This window comes from Urocitellus parryii, chromosome 6 (genome assembly GCF_045843805.1).
Source record: "Urocitellus parryii isolate mUroPar1 chromosome 6, mUroPar1.hap1, whole genome shotgun sequence".
NCBI classification, from domain to species: domain Eukaryota; kingdom Metazoa; phylum Chordata; class Mammalia; order Rodentia; family Sciuridae; genus Urocitellus; species Urocitellus parryii.
In genome coordinates this window covers 163,194,793-163,211,465 of record NC_135536.1, presented here as the reverse complement: position 1 = coordinate 163,211,465, position 16,673 = coordinate 163,194,793, and the positions used below count along the sequence as shown (strand labels likewise).

At 41.7% G+C, this 16,673-nt stretch overlaps 1 protein-coding gene across 2 annotated transcripts in view; it reads left to right on the top strand.

The window, feature by feature from the left end:
- Positions 1-247: 247 nt before the first annotated feature.
- Positions 248-16,673, top strand: part of Btbd3 (BTB domain containing 3) — a 41,809-nt gene continuing 25,383 nt past the window's right edge. The window contains exon 1 of one of the 2 annotated variants that reach the window (XM_026385843.2): positions 248-357. Coding sequence is in view for 1 of the 2 variants with exons in the window: in XM_026385842.2 (XP_026241627.1) it covers positions 15,797-15,821 (25 nt within the window). In the remaining variant the exon portion in view is untranslated. Of the gene's footprint in view, positions 358-15,764; positions 15,822-16,673 lie in introns of those variants that run through there. The other variant, XM_026385842.2, reaches the window with a different exon arrangement.

The window sequence follows — 16,673 nt, the reverse complement described above, 5'->3', positions numbered from 1 at the left end:
AGACAACAGAAATTAGGGAAAAAAGGAGGAAGACGCCTTCCTATGAAGGAAGAGAGCTGACTCCCCTCCACCTTTCTCCCTTGCACTGGTCCAGGATCCCCGCCCACTCCTCCGACCTTAGGAAGAAGCAGGCACTGCGCATGCTCTGTATCCAGGGCTTCCTACGGGCGCGTCGCCCCGCCTCCTCCCGGCGCACGGGCGCGCGCGCGCGGTCCCGGGGAGCGTGCCCTGCGTGCGGGTGCTCGCCGAGCCCGCCGGGCGCTAGATCCCCGAGTGCCCCGGCCGGAGCCAGAGAAGCCGGCACCGGGCCGAGGTGGCTAGCGGCGACGACGCCCGAGGCGACGAGGAGCTTGGGCGGTGAGTGAGGGCGCCGCGGGCGAGCGGGCGGGCACCTCCGCGCGTGCGCAGCGCTGGACCGCCCGGTCAGAGGCGCGCGCCCGGCCGCCGGCCAGAGTGTCCAACTGTGGCGGGGCCCGGCCGGGGGCATCGGGTTGTCGGCCCACCTCGAGCCAAGGCATGCATGGGCTCCTGGGACTCTCGCTCCCGTTCGAGAGGCGCTGGCCGTACCGACGGGCTTCCCGAGGGCGCTCTAGGTGGGGCGCCCCGCGCCAGGGGCAGGGCCGGCTGCTTGCAGCCCAGCGACCGCACGGAAGGGCGAGGCGAACCCGCCCGGGCTCCAGCCAGTTGGGTGCTCCACTCTGGAGGGGGCTCAGGTTCAGGGTGGGGGAACAGGTCCTAGGAGGGGGCGCGGCCAGGAAATCTTGGAGCCTTGCAGGTGGGGCGGCGGGGAGGCGGCCGCACCCCCTCGCCCGGAGAGGCACACAGTTGGGAACCGGAGCAAACTTCCCCCAAGTAACTTTTATTGAGGCGCTGCCTGCAGGGTCTAGGGGGACAGGTGTGTGGCTGGGTGCTTCAGACCAACACCCAAGGCTTGCCCAGCTCTGGTCCTCGCAGGACCTCGGCGAGAGATGGTGGGCGATTGCGGGGATTGATTTCCCTCTGGTGCTAGGAGAGCGTCCTCCCAAGTTCAGAGTGGCATTTGTAGTTCATTCACTGTTAAGATAGATGTAGAAGTTTGGTGTTTTGGTGAGAAGGATGTTTGCTCTGTTGGGAAGAAAAGTCTTATGCTGCTTTGTCTTACAATCTCAAAGAAAGTTTTGTTAGAGTTTGCTGGGGATTCATTCCTATTTATCAAGCAACCTATTGTCTGTGCCTGCTTGGAGAAAACTATCTTAATTCTATTATTAGTTTCAAAAAGACCAAAGGAGATATTTGTTTTTTCGATTTATTTTGAAAATACTCCCCGTCACCTAGCAAATCCTTTAACATAGTAAGTAGTTTCCAAACTTGGCTGCACAGGAGAATCACTGGGAAGTTTTAAAACTCTGGCATGCCCAAATTGCATCCCAGGCCAATTAAAGCACAACGTAGTTTTCTTTTTCTTTTTTAAAGATGCCCAGGTAATTTTGAAGAGTTTGGGAACTGCTGGCGTAAGTCAAGACTTGAGTTTTACAAAGTAATGACATTCAGTTTATAATTGATGGGATGAAATTCCAGCTCATTTTCCTTATATAGGAACTCACAAAGGGTGGTTTGTTTCCCACCAGGGAGGGAGCGAAGCAGAATATAATGTGACTCTGGTGCGCACAACATTGTTCTAAATGTTTTCGAATTTGTGCTGGGGCTGGGAGCAGGAGCTAGAAACTTGATTGCCGAGGGGGAAGACCTCCGTTGCAACATCCAGTGTACAAAGTATCTGAGGGGCCAAATAACTGGTGAACAAGCTCCTGAATACCACCTGATCAACATCCTGATTGGAGGCCCCCCCCCCCCAAGGTCACTGAGTGTCTCACTCTGGTTGGATGAAGAAACTCCCCTTCTCAAACGTCATCAACCAATAGCTTTATAGGTCACCTCCAGCAATAACATAAACCAATAGACAGTAGCTATGCAGGGACCCATTTGGGACCTCTCCCTTATGGGAGCTGCACTTCCTCTCTGTTTAAAGAAAGAAATATATTCTGTCTCTTTACCCTCTATTGTCCGTGGGTCTCATTCTTTGAATCCTCGAGACAAAGAACCTACATCTTGCTGCTGGATGTCTCAGATTTGGGGACTCCTTGGGGCTCCTGGGAAGGGTGAGTAAAATGCACTGACAAAACTAGTAGCTTCGTGGCTGGTCTAAAGACTTGGGTACAGGCTTATTGGAGGAGGTTTACTCAATCCCCTCTGTCTGGAGGGAAGAATGTTGGTCAAGCTCTACTTCAGCTTCTCTCTGTGGAACAGGAACCAGGTCAACCTATTTGTTCAAGTTTCTGCTTCTTTCACTTTCTGATAGATTCTGCTCCATGGTGGAGGGCACTTACACTCCATGCAGATTGGATTCAGATATGAAGACTTGGTTGATCTGAAGTCTTTGGAAAAGAGGCAACTCATTAATTCGCAGACCATGAACTGAGCAATCTGTCTCTTTCTCTACTCCTCTGCTAAAAATCAATCTCTTGCTCTCAGCCCCCTCCCCCCCATCAAGGCTATTGGGAGTTTTCAAGTCCTTGAGCTGGAACCCCAATCATATCCTTGGTAATTACTTCTGAGATAGGCACCAATTTTGCAGGTTTTTTTTTTTTTTTTTTTTTTTTTTTTTTTTTTTTTTTGCCTCAATTCTCTTAACAGCTCCTAGGCTAGACCCTAGGATGAAAGATATAATTCAAGCTAATCATAGTCAAATAAGCATGCATCTCTTCTAGTAGAAGGGACCCAATTGTATGTTCTCCTTAATTGGGGATATTACTCAGAACATTATCAGAACATTGTCCAGGCTGTGGAAAAAGGCAGGGAATGTGGGAGTTTGGGCTGTTTTATTATTAATGCGCTTTGTGTTGTGGAAGGGAGTAATGTTTGGGAATTTCATAAGTATTATTTCAGGATATGAAAGGATCACCAAGAAGGAAAGAGATAAAAGAAAGTTATAGGCATGGAGATATATTTTGCTATGAAAAGTTGAAGAGAAAGTATATTATATGATAAGGACAAAACTAAGGATGTAAAGAAGCTATAGAATGTTTAAGAAAGTTGTGGATGGTTTGTGGAAGGTAAATACTCAAAAATTTTGTGTATGTGATTTAATTGGCTATAATTAGTACAGTTGGTTAACATTGAGATTTTTATGGGGTCAAGTTTTGGTGTGCTGGTACAGGAAAGGATCTAGTTCTTTGTTGGATGGCAGTGTTTCTTGGAGCCTTGGTCTGCTGTTAATTGTCAGGACAATTTTTTGTGTGTGTCTCATGGGCTTTTGTTGCTTTGGAGGCTGGGGCTTGGAAGGTTGGAATTATACTTGTTTTGGGGTCTTTTAAATGTTTGCTTCATGACTGGTTGAACAGATGCCTATGTTTTGGGTTGTTGCAGTATGGTCAATGTCCTAGGTGTGTTTGGCTGGATGCGTATATACATCTAGGGGTTGGATATGTTTGTCCAGGAGTTTTATCTGAGTGTTGATGGGTTTGTGAAGTTGAGGCTCTAATGGGCTGGTACAGGCAAGATGGTTGCCTTACCTGTGTTAAGTCTGAATGGACTTTCATTTTGTGGACTTCCGCAGTGGTGTTTGGATGGGGCTCTCAAGTGAGCATGTTTGATTCTCAGATGTGTATCTCTGGTTGCATATATTTGGTGTGTTGCCTGCATTGTGGTGGCCTAGAATGATGGTTGTTTTGTTCACCCAGTTATGTGGTAGTCATTTGGGGACTTTTGAACAGATGTGGGCTCTGATTCTTTTGAGATTTGGTTTGCCTGAGTAGTGAGGGCCTGGTAGATGCAGGAGATTATCTTGATGGGACCATATTGGTATTTTGAGAAGACCTTGTTGATTTGATGCATGAGGTGTTGGGTTTTGGTGTGTGTCAGTGGACTGAGGTTTGCCCTTAAAGAAACCCTTGAGTAACCTTCATACTGGTTCTCCCTCTAGAAGTCTTTCAGCTAGTGGTAGTCCGAACACAGGTAGGTCAAAGTTTATCATGACAGACAGGGAATTACAGGATTCAGGGCCACATCGGTAAGAGTGACCAGTTTGATAGGCTACCTTCCTTTACCTTGCTCACTCATGAGAAAGGGGAGGAACACCAGGGGACGCCTTGGTTGGGAGACAAAAGGAATAATGGGACATCTTGTCCTTCCCTTTTTGATTTACAGATGGGAATTACTCCCTCTACTGACCACACACCCTTAGAATGTATCTTAAATAGTTGAGATCAGATTGACCCACAAACTGTAAAAAAGAAACGCCTGATATTTTTCTGTACAGGAGCCTCGTGTGAGCATAACCTGGAGTATGGGGAAAATGGCCTCCAGAGGGAAATATCAACTATAACACCATTTTACAGTTAGACCTGTTTTGCAAACAAGAACATAAAGGGTCTGAAGTCCCTTATGTGCAGGCCTTCTTTGCCTTAAGGGACAACCCCAAATTATGTAAAAACAAATGCTACATAGATATGGTACTTCTTGCTGTTCTCACTTTAGGACCAAATCATGGAAGGACATCTCCCTTTTAAAAAAGAATAATACACCATGTAACTGCCCTTCCTATCAGGGACCCCAAAGATGCCCAAGGCCCCTAAGATAACACCCCGTATTTATTCCTCCCTTCTGCCTTTGTAAGAAGCAGGTATGGGCCTAGATGGGAGACCTACCACAGTGCATGTAAAGAGAATGTTCCCTTCTCTTTACATGGTTTAAAGCAGACAAAGACTGACTTAGGGAACATTTCAGATGACCCTGACAGCTGTTTTGAGTTTTTTCAGAGACTAACTCAAACTTTTGACCTGGCATGGAAAGATGTTTTGTGGCTTCTCAATGAACCCCTGACTCCAGATGAAAAGATGGCAGCCCTACAGGCTGCTGAGGTGTGTGGGGGATGAAATATATGCAACCAATGGGAACAGGGATTTCCTGACTGGCCAAGGAAATGAACACTTCCCTGAGGGAAGACAAGCAGTGCCCCAAGATGATCCCCACTGGGATCCTAACTGTTCCAGAGAGGACTTGAAAGAAACATTTTCAGCTCCTGTATTATAGAAGGGCTCAGGAGGACTTACACTAAGCCTTTAGGTTACTCTAAGTTATCTCAGGTTGCTCAGGTAGACCCCTTCTGCTTTCCTAGAAACACTTAGGGAGGCTCCGATACCAGCAAATATACCAGCATGACCCCAGAGTCTGTGGGGGGCCAATTGATCTTAAGGGATCACTTTATAACCTAGTCAGCTTCAGACATCAAAAGGATACCCCAGAGAGTTCCCTTAGAACCTGACAATACTCAGGAAAATCTTCTTAAAATAGCCAGTAAGATTTTTTTACAATAGAGATCAGGAGGAAACTTAAAATGAAGGAGGAACAGAACTTTTTGAAAGATAGTGGCTCTAGTGACTACAACAGAGTAGGTCAACTCAAAGTGAGGCTCAGGAGAAAGGAAGCCTACCTCTACTTGCTTTGGTTGTGGACAGGAAGGATACTTCAAGTAGGGTTGACCATGGAAGTCAAGGGTGGGGGACCACCTTCCCAAACCTTGTACTGTTTGCAAGGGGGACTATTGGAAGTTGGTTGTACCTAGAGGTGAAGGTCCCCTAATTCAGACACTTCATTGATGGTCCAGCAGCCGGACTGAGGAGGCCCAGGGCATCTCTCATTGACTCCCCTTTCTTGAACCATCATGTCCATAAGGGAACCTTGAGTGACCAAGACCATAGAGGGAGAGGAAATTAGTTTCCCTTTGGACTTGAAGTCCATGTTTCTGCCCTGTTTTCAAGTCCTGGTCTTGTCTCAACACTCTTGTAACTGTAAAAGGAATGTCTGGAAGACCTCTTACCAGAAGCTTCTCAAGACCCCTCTGCTATAAATGGGATGGCATTCTTTTTATGTTTACTTTCTTAATCACACCTGAGAGCTCAGCCCTTTTATTGGGGAAGGACATTTTAGTCTGTGTGTATCCATCCATTCTCATGGCACCAGGAGGAACTTTCTGTCTAGCATTGATGGAGACTAATATTAATCCAGAAGCATGGGCAAAATAGGAAGAGAAGAACAACTTTTGTTAAAATCCATATAAGGGTCCCATCTCCTTCCCACATCAGAAACAGTTTGTCTTAAAACCAGAAACAAAGAAGGGGTTATAAACTGTAATAGATAACTTAAGAATACATGGCCTTCTGAATTTTGCAGTAGCCCTTGCAGTACTCCTGTTTTGGGGGTACAAAAGCCCAATGGGAAATGGAGATTAGTATAAGACTTTTGGTTGGTAAATGAAGCCATGGTCCCCATTTGCTCAGTAATCCTTAATTCTTATACTTTATTATCTCAAATTCCAGAGGACTCTGAAAGGTTCTCAATGTTAGATTTAAAAGATGCCTTGTTTTGCATTTAAAGAGCCCCTCTGACCAGTCTACTTAGTTCACTTGGATTATTTAACCCTAATGGTTTAGAGATAGCCCACACTTGTTTGGACAAGCCCTAGCTCAGGATTTTTTCCAGTTCAGCCATCCACAGAGGTCATTTCACTATGTGGATGACCTTCTCCTCTGTGCTTCTTCAGATGAAATCTCACACAGAAATACCAAAGCATTACTTAATATTCTGGCAGAAAAGGATACAAGGTCTCGAAGTCTAAAGCCCAGCTTTGCCAAGTGTCTGTCAAATACCTGGGATTAGTGTTGAATATCAGGAGAGGAAAGGATTAAACCTATTTCCACTTTCCCACTGCCTAGGACTCTGAAGCAACTAAGAGAGCTGTGAGTAAAACAGGGTTTTGTAGACTACGGATTCCAGGGTATGGGGCAGATAGCCCGTCCTCTCTATCAGTTAATTAAAAAAAAAAAAAACACTCAAAGCTCAAATACCCATCTTTGGGAATGGGAACCTGAACAGGTCATTGACCAACTTAAAAAGGCACTACTTCAAGCACCTGCTTTGAGCTTCCCCACTGCACAGACTTTTTATTTACATGTCTATGGAAGACATGGGAAAGCATTAGCAATTCTGACTCAAGAACAGAACCCATACAACCACCCGTGAGATACTTGATCAAAGAATTGGACTTAGGTGCCAAAGGATGGCCAACCTGCTTGTGGGCAGTAACACCAGTGGCACTTCTAATCCCCAAGACTGCCAAATTAATGATGTTAGGAAGAGATTTAACTGTACTTACTCCCCATAATGTGACAAGACTCCTAGAGGACAAAGGGAGTCTTTGGCTCTCAGGTACCAAAGTGCTATTACTTGAAGAATCAGCTGTCCAATTAAAAACCTGTCCCTTTGTAGGGACAGCCATCTTTCTTCCTTAGGAAAAGGAAACTGAACACAACTGTGAACAAGTAGTACTCCAAACCTATGCTGCTAGGGAAGACTTAAAAGACACCCCCCTAGAAACTCCTGACCTAGTTCTTTTTTACAGGTGTAAGTTCCTTTATGGAGCTGAGGGTTCATAAGGCAGGATATATAGTGTTCACCTTAGAGGCAACTGACTATTGAAAGCTCAGTCCTCTCACCAGGTGCCAATGCTCAGTGTGCAAAACTCATAGCTCTCACCAAGAATTGTAGAAATTTGCAAAGAATAAAAGTGTTAATATATACACAAATTCCAAGTATACCTTTTTAGTTCTTTATACCCATGCTGCTTTTGGAAAGAGAGATTCTTTTTTTTTTTTTAATATGTATTTTTTTAGTTGTAGGTGGACAAAATACCTTTATTTTTATGCGGTGCTGAGGATTCAACCCAGTGCCTCACATGTGCCAGGGAAGCGCTCTACCACTGAGCCCCAACCCCAGCCTGAGTCTTTTTTTTTTTTTTTTTTTTTACAACTAATGGATCTCCTGTTAAATACCATAATGAAATTGACAAATGCTTTTTCTGTCAATTTGAAGTCCCTGTAAAATATTGTAGGGGTCATCACAAAGGAAGGCAACAAACTAGCTGATCAGGCTGCTACAGCTGCAGCCAAGGAATGGCTAACTGTAAGAACAATAGAGGCACCTGTGATCCGGGAATACTCTTAGAGATGCAGCCTCAATACTCTGAACTTATAAAGAGTGGGCCCTCTCACAAGAATACTCTCCTTACCCCTAAGGATGGTAGCAAACAAATAGGAAAGTCATATCAGAGGCCAATCAGTGAGAGTTCATTAAAGCCTTCCACCAATCTTTTCATTTGAGCATAGACAAAACTCATCACATGGTACAAAAGCTATTCACAGGCAAAAATCTCAGATTCACCAGATCACTAAGTCTGTGAAATTTGTCAAAAGAACAATCTCCTCAATAAAAAGATAGTTCCCTTAGGCATACAACATAAAGGTAAATATCCTTAGGAAAACTGGCAGCTAGATTTCACTTACTCCAAAATCAAGAGGCATGCAGTATCTCCTGGTCTGGGTAGACACTTTCACCAGTTGGGTGGAAGCCTTCCCTTGCAGAATGGAAAAGTCCTTAGAAGTATTAAAAATCCTGGTCTCTGAAGTCATTCCCAGGTTTGGACTTCCCAGAAGTTGACAGAGTTACAAGGACCTGTCCTTCAAGGCAACTGTCACTCAAAGTGTATCTATAGCACCTTGGTTTGCAATAACATTTGCATTGTGCCTGGAGGCCCACGTCATTAGGAAAGGTGGAAAAGACCAACAATATCTTCAAAAGATACCTTAGAAAATTAGCTTAAGAAACCCACTTCCTGTAGCCTACCATGTTTCCTGTAGCCTTACTACTAATCAGGAACACACCATAGACTTTAGGCTTAAGCCCCAATGAAATGTTACCTGGATTACCATTCCTCCCTAATGACTTTTTAAAAAATTTGTTCTAATTATTTATACATGATAGCAGAATGTAGTTTTATTCTTTGTACACAAATGGAGCAGAACTTTTCATTTCTCTGGTTGTACAAGATGTAAAGTCACACCACATGTATCTAGGGTAATGATGTTCATCTCATTCCACCATCCTTCCTGCCCCCATGCCCCCTTCGCCCAATTCAAGTTCCTCCAATCTTCCCCCGCCCTCCACCGCTCCAATAATGACTTTTTGCTTTACAAAGAAATAGCACAAATACAGGACATACCAGCCCTAGCCAAATTCTAAAATACCTTACAAAAACTTTCAGGGCCATGCCTTAGAAAAATACTGGTCCTTATGGTCCTTTGCTGTTCAGTCCTAGAGATTTAGTATTGGTCAAGTCTCTCCCCTCTCTCTCCATCTTTAGGCCCAGGGAGGGCCCTCACAAGTAATCCTGGTTTTTCTGACAGCAGTTAAAGTGGTTGGAGAACCAGCAGAAAATCCTAAAGGTAAGCATCCCCAGGGAGAAAAAGACACCAACTAGTACTCCTGTGAGCCACTGGAGGATTTCAAACTTCTGTTCAGAGAAAGAGATATAAGTAGCAGTGCCCTTGAGAATTTGGGGTCTGATAAATGATAATTGGATAACTGCTCTTGGGAGTAGGACTAACATAAGTTGCTCTTGATTCTTGGAATAGGTGTGAAAATGTATGGTTGTGTCGGGATATTGGATAATAGTTATCATACTGTTTTTATGTAGATATGGGAACTGTATTATGATGGATTCAACTTTTGGCTACTGCCTTTAACTTACCTGATAGTTGGGTATATGGAAAAAAAATCGCTTGGAATTATCCCTGCCCTTCTGGAGGCTTGGAAAAACTTAAATTGCACTGTGTCACTTCAGATTCAATATGAAAAATAATTTCCTAATCAAGAAATAGACTGTTTTTTAAAGGATGGGAGTATCTGGGCATGGTGGCACATGCCTGTAGTCCCAGAGGCTTGGCAGGATGAGACAGGAGAATCTCGAGTTGAAAACCAGCCTCAGCAACTGCAAGGCACTAAGCAACTCATTGAGACCCTGTCTGTAAATAAAATACAAAATAAGGCTGGGGATGTGGCTCAGTAGTTGAGTGCCCCTGAGTTCAATCCCCTGTACCAAAAAAAAAAAAAAAAAAAAAAGCATGGGAGGAGGATTTTTCAGAGGCAGGCCAAATAATTTAATATCAGTAATGATTCTGTGACCCTTTCTGGGCTCAGTAAGCTTCATATGAACACCTAATTGACATTTCCGGTTTTCTTTGAAAATTCTTCTTACACTCCATCTGATGGACCTGTCTTGGGATTTCTAAATACATCACTATGGGGCTGGAGATGTGGCTCAGCGGTAGCGCGCTCGCCTGGCATGTGTGCGGCCCGGGTTCGATCCTCAGCACCACATACCAACAAAGATGTTGTGTCTGCCAAGAACTAAAAAATAAATATTAAAAATTCTCTCTCTCTCTCCTCTCTCACTCTAAAAAAACAAAAAAACAAACAAAAAAAATAAATACATCAATATGCTCCTGGACATTTGAGGTGACATACACCACAACAGAGGGTATAATTCTTCCCTATATAGTCAATTACATGCAAAACCCCGAAAAAAAAACACACAAAAAAAACATTTATTCTTAAGCTTAAATTTCCCCCCTCCCTGTAAAGCCTCCTGTTCCAAAGTTAACACCTCCAGTCTTTCAGCAGGATGGAGTTCAGGAACTTTTAAGGGAACTGACCTCCTTTACTATTTTCCTCTCAAAAATTCTTTTTAAAAAGGCATATTATTGGGGATGAGAATATAGCTTAGTTGGTAGAGTGCCTGCTTTGCATGCACAAGGCCCTGGGTTCAATCCCCAGTACTACCAAAAAAAAAAAAAAAAGCATATTATTGGAGTTTGGGCCAATACATTATTCAAGTAGAATAAAATTGATGATGATTTAATTTCCGAAGAACTTTCTGGCTCCAGATGCTCTCAACAAAAACCCCCTACCTTGTTTTTTCAGTATGGATTCCAAATAAACCTGGAGCCAGAACAGAGTCTATTTTTCATTTGTGGAGATAAGGCATATATTTCCTTGCCACCTGTCTGGACAGGCTTTTGCTCATTGGCCCACCTAGCCCTAGAAATTTCAGTAGTACCAGGGGACACTCAGATGCCTCAGATCCTTGATTTTTAAAAGCTATTCTATAGTCAAAAGGGCAATACCTGCAGCTCTCCCTATAATTAATACCTTTGATATAAGGAATGGAAGGCACAGCAGGGGTAGCTGTTGGAGGAACCTCAGGACGTCCCTGCCCAGCTGGCTAAGAGGAAGGGTGCAGAAACTAACCCAAAAGGTAGACCCTTTGGCAGGGATGGTCCTACTATCAAGCCCGGGACCTTTTGACCACCCATGCTGGGAGAACTTGTGTATTTTCGAGAAGAATGTTATTTTTATGTTAACAATTTTGGCCAGATTCAGGTCCACTTAACAAAACTCTGATCAGATTGTAACTTGGACATCACTGTGGGCACAACTCCTTAGATAGTTATGGCTCTTACTTGTCCTCTTAGCTATGGTGTGTTTACTTTTGGTCTCAGGTTCATGTATGTTAAATAAATGCCTTAATGAAATCTTCTTGCCTAGAAGCAATCAAACTTCAGGTGGTACTAAAGAAGGATCCCCAGATGCATTCTTGAGGTCCTCTAGATAGACCCACTGAAGAGTTTCCCTAACTGCCACAGTCAACACTCCCATCTATCCTGCAGAAGCTAGATGATCACCTTCCAAATACCCTAATGTCAGTTAGGGTTACTCAGAGCCGGAATAAGAGCAGGAGCTAGAAACTTGGTAGGCAGACAGGGTTGGAGCTTCATTGTAACAATTCCTGATACAGAGTGTCTGATGGGCTGTGGTTAAGCATGTGAACAGCACATGATCAACATCCTCATTCCTCCCCAAAGGTCATAAACCAATAGCTTTAAAGGTTACCTCCAGGAATTACATATAAATCTGTAGACAATAGCTATTCAGTGGTGATCAATTCAGGACCCCTCCTTTCTGGAAGCTGCCGTTCCTCTCAATTTCTTTAAAGAAAGAAATAAATTGTCACTTTATTCTACCCTCTTTTTTTCCATGGATCTCATTCGTCAGATCTGGGTCTCACACCTTGCTGCTCTGCCTCTTGGGATACTAGGCTCGCCTTTTATGACCTCTTGCCACTGCCACGGGGCTTCTCTTTTTAACCTTTTCTCAACTCCTCTCCCTGAGCCCCACTCTTTTACCATATTCCAACCTTAGAGAGAATCTCTCTAGAATCAGATACTGTACCTGAAGAGTTACAGTGGGTTTCGATAGCAACAGGTCCTTCAGGGGAAGTGGGCAGGCCCTCTTGCCCCTGAGTTTCTAAACAGGACTCTTTTCTGAAGATTTTACATCACTTTTCAGTTCTTACTCTCAGTGCAGATAAGGGTGAGCATATCTAGTTCCAGGTTTTCTAAGATAATTATAGAACTATTGCTGCTGTATAGCGTGATACTGGTTGCCACTATATTGTTCTCCCCAGAATATTTTTTCTCTCCAAATCTTTGCACCCAAAACTGGTTTAACCAAGTTCCAAAATGAGGTAGAAACAGTTTGTGTCTCATACTTTTCCTTTCAGGTACACAAACCTAAAAATTGTGTGCATCATTTTTCTAAAGCCCTAATATATGTAAGCAATTGAAAAGTGAAATGTCTTACAGCTATGCAAAAAATTTTGGACAATTTGTGGCAAAAAATGCCAGTGTCAGATTTTCAAGTTGTTTTGTTCCTAGAAAGTACTCTGCCCCAGATTCTTTACAAAGTTAAACCGTGTGTAATGTTATACCTTAACAAAGGGAAAGGCACAGTCTTAAGCATTTGCCCTTTTCCTCCCTCCCACAACACACACACACAAAGATCATTTTTTAAGAAGTGTTCGTTCTTTCATGCTCAAAAGAGATAATTGGTAGTCATCTAATTTCAGTTTGCCTATCTTAGAATTGTTAAAACTGTTCTGAGTACAATAGTGCAGAAATAAATTATTTATGTTTCAGACTTTTTATTTTGTTTTTTGAAATCCTTCAAACAGTCATATCATCCAGAAATCAATGAGTTAATTGGACAATATGCTTCAATTTGGCCCTTTTTCTTTGTGTGCATAAACATGGTTTGTAACAAAATCAGCATTTTAATTTTACATATAGTTTTAACTGCTTTTTTACTTAATATTATATCACAGATGTTTCCTTTAAGTCTTTTGAAAATAGAGTTTTTAATGATGGATATGCCTAGTTATTTCATTTATACTTTTTTTTAATTTCCATTTTTACTGTTTGAGAATATGGTATTAAATTTTCAGGTTGCAAAACCTGGGTTGTCCACCTCTTGTCAAAGTGACCTTAATCAGCTAATTCTTTAATCTCCTTTTTTGGGGATAAGAGTAGTCATTCACACGCTATAGAGTTTTGGTGAGATGGAATAAACCAAATATAGGAAGGCTAATCGAGATTGGCCAGGGTGTAGATTCAGTTAAGCAGGAAGAGCTGAGATAAATATCTTTGCTTGGAGTCTGCTTCCCTGTGACTTGCTTAGGCTGGATTTACAGCAGAATTCCTGGGCAGAGGTGAACTGTGAGGCTTGTTGCCAAATTGCTTATGCCATGACACATTCTTTTACCCACTGTCTCAGCACTTCAGTGTTTAATCCTTCCTGATTTTCTATAAAATTGATATTATTTTAATTGTAATTAATTTTTTTTCAGCTAATGAAATTAGTGATTTGCTTTCTTGTTTTTCCTTTTGGGAGTTATCCTGGTACTTTGCTACTTTACTTTTAAATGATTTTTTTTAAAGGTGATTGAAAATACCTGTCTTATGAAAACTACTATGACTTTATCATATCTGTAGAGTTTTTTCTCCCTTTCCCACAACTCATTATTTGTTTTATAATTTACTTGATGGTATTTTCTAAACAAAAACCGTTTTTATGTGGTCAGGCCTTTTATCTTATATCTTTTTTTTATTGTTTTTTCTTGTAAACATTTATGCTTAGAAAGTCAAGAGGTGAAGTAAATGAAACAAAAACTTGGGAAACATTAGATCTTTTAAAATTCTATAGTTGTACAGTTGTATATGGAGATGAATTGATCTTATATCATGCTCCCTCCCATTTCCTAATTCTGTCACACTGTATATCCTTTTTTCATTATTTTGTGTTTTTTACTTCATAAAAAATTTAAATCTTAATATCTTTTCTTCTGTTTTAGATCTTTCTCACCTACACAATTGATCTCTAATTTTAAGGCCAAATCCTCTTAATCTTAGATTTAGAATATATAGAAATCTAGTAGAGCAAGTCACACTGTTCTTCTTCTTTTTTTTTTTTTTACTTTTTTTTTGGGGGGGGGGACTAGGGATTGAACATAGTGGTACTTTACCATGGAGCCCCATTCCTTAACTCTTTATTATTATTTTTGGACAGGGTCTCACTGGTTTGCTTTAAGGCCTTGCTAAGTTGGTGAGGCTGACCTTGAACCTGCAATCCCCCTGAGTCACTGAGATTACAGTCATGCACCTCCATGCCTGAATGAGTTTTGTTTTCTTTGCCTCACTCCATGTATTTCTTGTTAGGGTTCTTCTTAGGTATTCAGGTTTTTGTTGTTGTTATTGTTATGTGTTTATCAAATTGGCTATTGCTAGGCTAAGATGGTTGTTCATTTTATGTATTTATTTTATAGCTGTCTCTTATTCTAAAAACATTGCAGTTTATTCTCTTGGGTTTTCTAGTTATATAATCATTTGCAGATAATGACACTTGTGTCTGCTTCTTCCTAATAATTATACCTTTTATTTTGGTTTTATGGCAGGTTGCAGTAGAGTTAGCGTTCTGTAATGTTATAAAATGCTTCTGGAACATTATCAAATAGTAATGATGATATTATACAAACTCATGTTGTTCTTTAATAGGAAACACAGCAGTAGAAAAAAATAATGGCTTTTGATTTATCGTGGTTCTTCATCAGGACAAAGGAAATTTATCCTTTTATTTCCAATTTTACCTAAAATTATTTTTGTTTTTTAAGGGATGTGAATTACATATTAGCAAATGACCACTGGCATCAGCATTTTATCACTGGTACTTCTTAACAATTCTTCTGACCAGAGTCTCAAATATCAAACTGGATCAAATTCTTCCTTGGGGATAATTCTTGAAACAATGAATTCATGAGAACATTGAAACATTATATGATATTCAGTGCGTAATCATCTTGAGTGAAGTTGGGTAGAAGACAAGTCACCAGAGCTTTTTTTGAAAGACAGTATTTCACATTGCTAAATTGTACAGTAATTTCTCATCTATACTATTTATATCAGTTTATAAAATTGGTCATACCTTCTTTTTTTTCAAGGCAAGCACTCTATCAAGTGAGCTGTATCCCTAGCTCCCTCCCTTCTTTCTTGATGCCCTTTCTGCAATTGATTTTTGAGGATTCCACACACTCAGCTTTTCCTTCTGTACCACTGGCCTGCTGGTTTTCTCTTTTCCATTGTTTTTAAAATTTATGCTAGTTTTCTCTTCAAACCCAGTCTATTAATTTGTAAAGAACCAAGGCTCAGCTCCTGCCAAGCTCTTGGCACAGATAACCACAAGTCTAGAATAAAATACCATGTAGCTGCATAAGACTCCTAAATGTATATCTCCAACTCTTGTAGAGCTGACTGCTTTTTTTTTTACTTCTTTCAAGTAACTTTGATATGTAAAATATAACTCAGTCTTAACTGTACCAAAGCGGAATTTCTGATCTTTCTGGCAAACTTTCATCACTTGCATCCTACTTCATTTTCCAGGTTGTTTATACCTAAAGGCTTGGGGTCATCCTGATTCTTCTCTTTCTCTTTCTAGATCCAGGCTGGCAGCAAGTCCTGTTGTACTGTCTTCATAAATGATTCCAGAATCCTGCCTTCAGAGTAAATCCAGACCACTTTTCTAACCTCTACTACCAGCATCTTTGCCCTAGTTTCTAGCATCTATTGCCTGGATTATTGCAATGGCCTCCTAACAAATAACTGGTCTCCTTTCTCCTTCCCTGGTTTCTCTTTAGCAGTATAACAACCAGAGTAATGTTTTTAAAATATTAAGTCAGATTGTTTTCATCCCAGTACCACAAATAACAACAACCACAGACCAGCAAAATAGCAACAAGAACCCGAACCTTCTAGTGATCTCTTGGAAAAAAGGCCAGATTCCTTAAGAGTCACGAAGTCCTATACAATCTGGTTCCTGCTAACTGTGATCTCTTCCACCACTTCTCTCCCTCTTGTTCTCCACTCCAGCCATGGTTCCTTCTTCCTTGAACATGGCAGGCACATTCCCATTTTAGGTCTTTATGGGCTTCCTTTCTGCCTGCATCCCGCACTCCAGATATGTTCACGATCTACTCCCTCATCTTCAAGTCTTCACTTTATAATTGCCAGGTGTAGCCTGTATCTCTCATGCAGTGCTCTGCCATTTCTTTTTCTATACTATATGTTACCTTTTAAATCACTAATAGGATACCTTATTTTATTATTATTTTTGTGTGTGAAATGTCTCTCTCCCCTACCCCTGCTAGACTATAAGCTCCATGAAGGCAAATTTTTCTTTTCTTATTTTTTTTATACTAGGGATTGAACCTAGGGGTGCTTTACCATTGAACCACATCCCCAGGTTTTTTATTTTGAGATAGGGGTTCACTAAGTTGTTTAGGGCCTTGCTGAGTTGCTGAGGCTGACTTTGTACGTGCAATCCTCCTTCCTCAGCCTCTTAAGTTGCTGGGATTA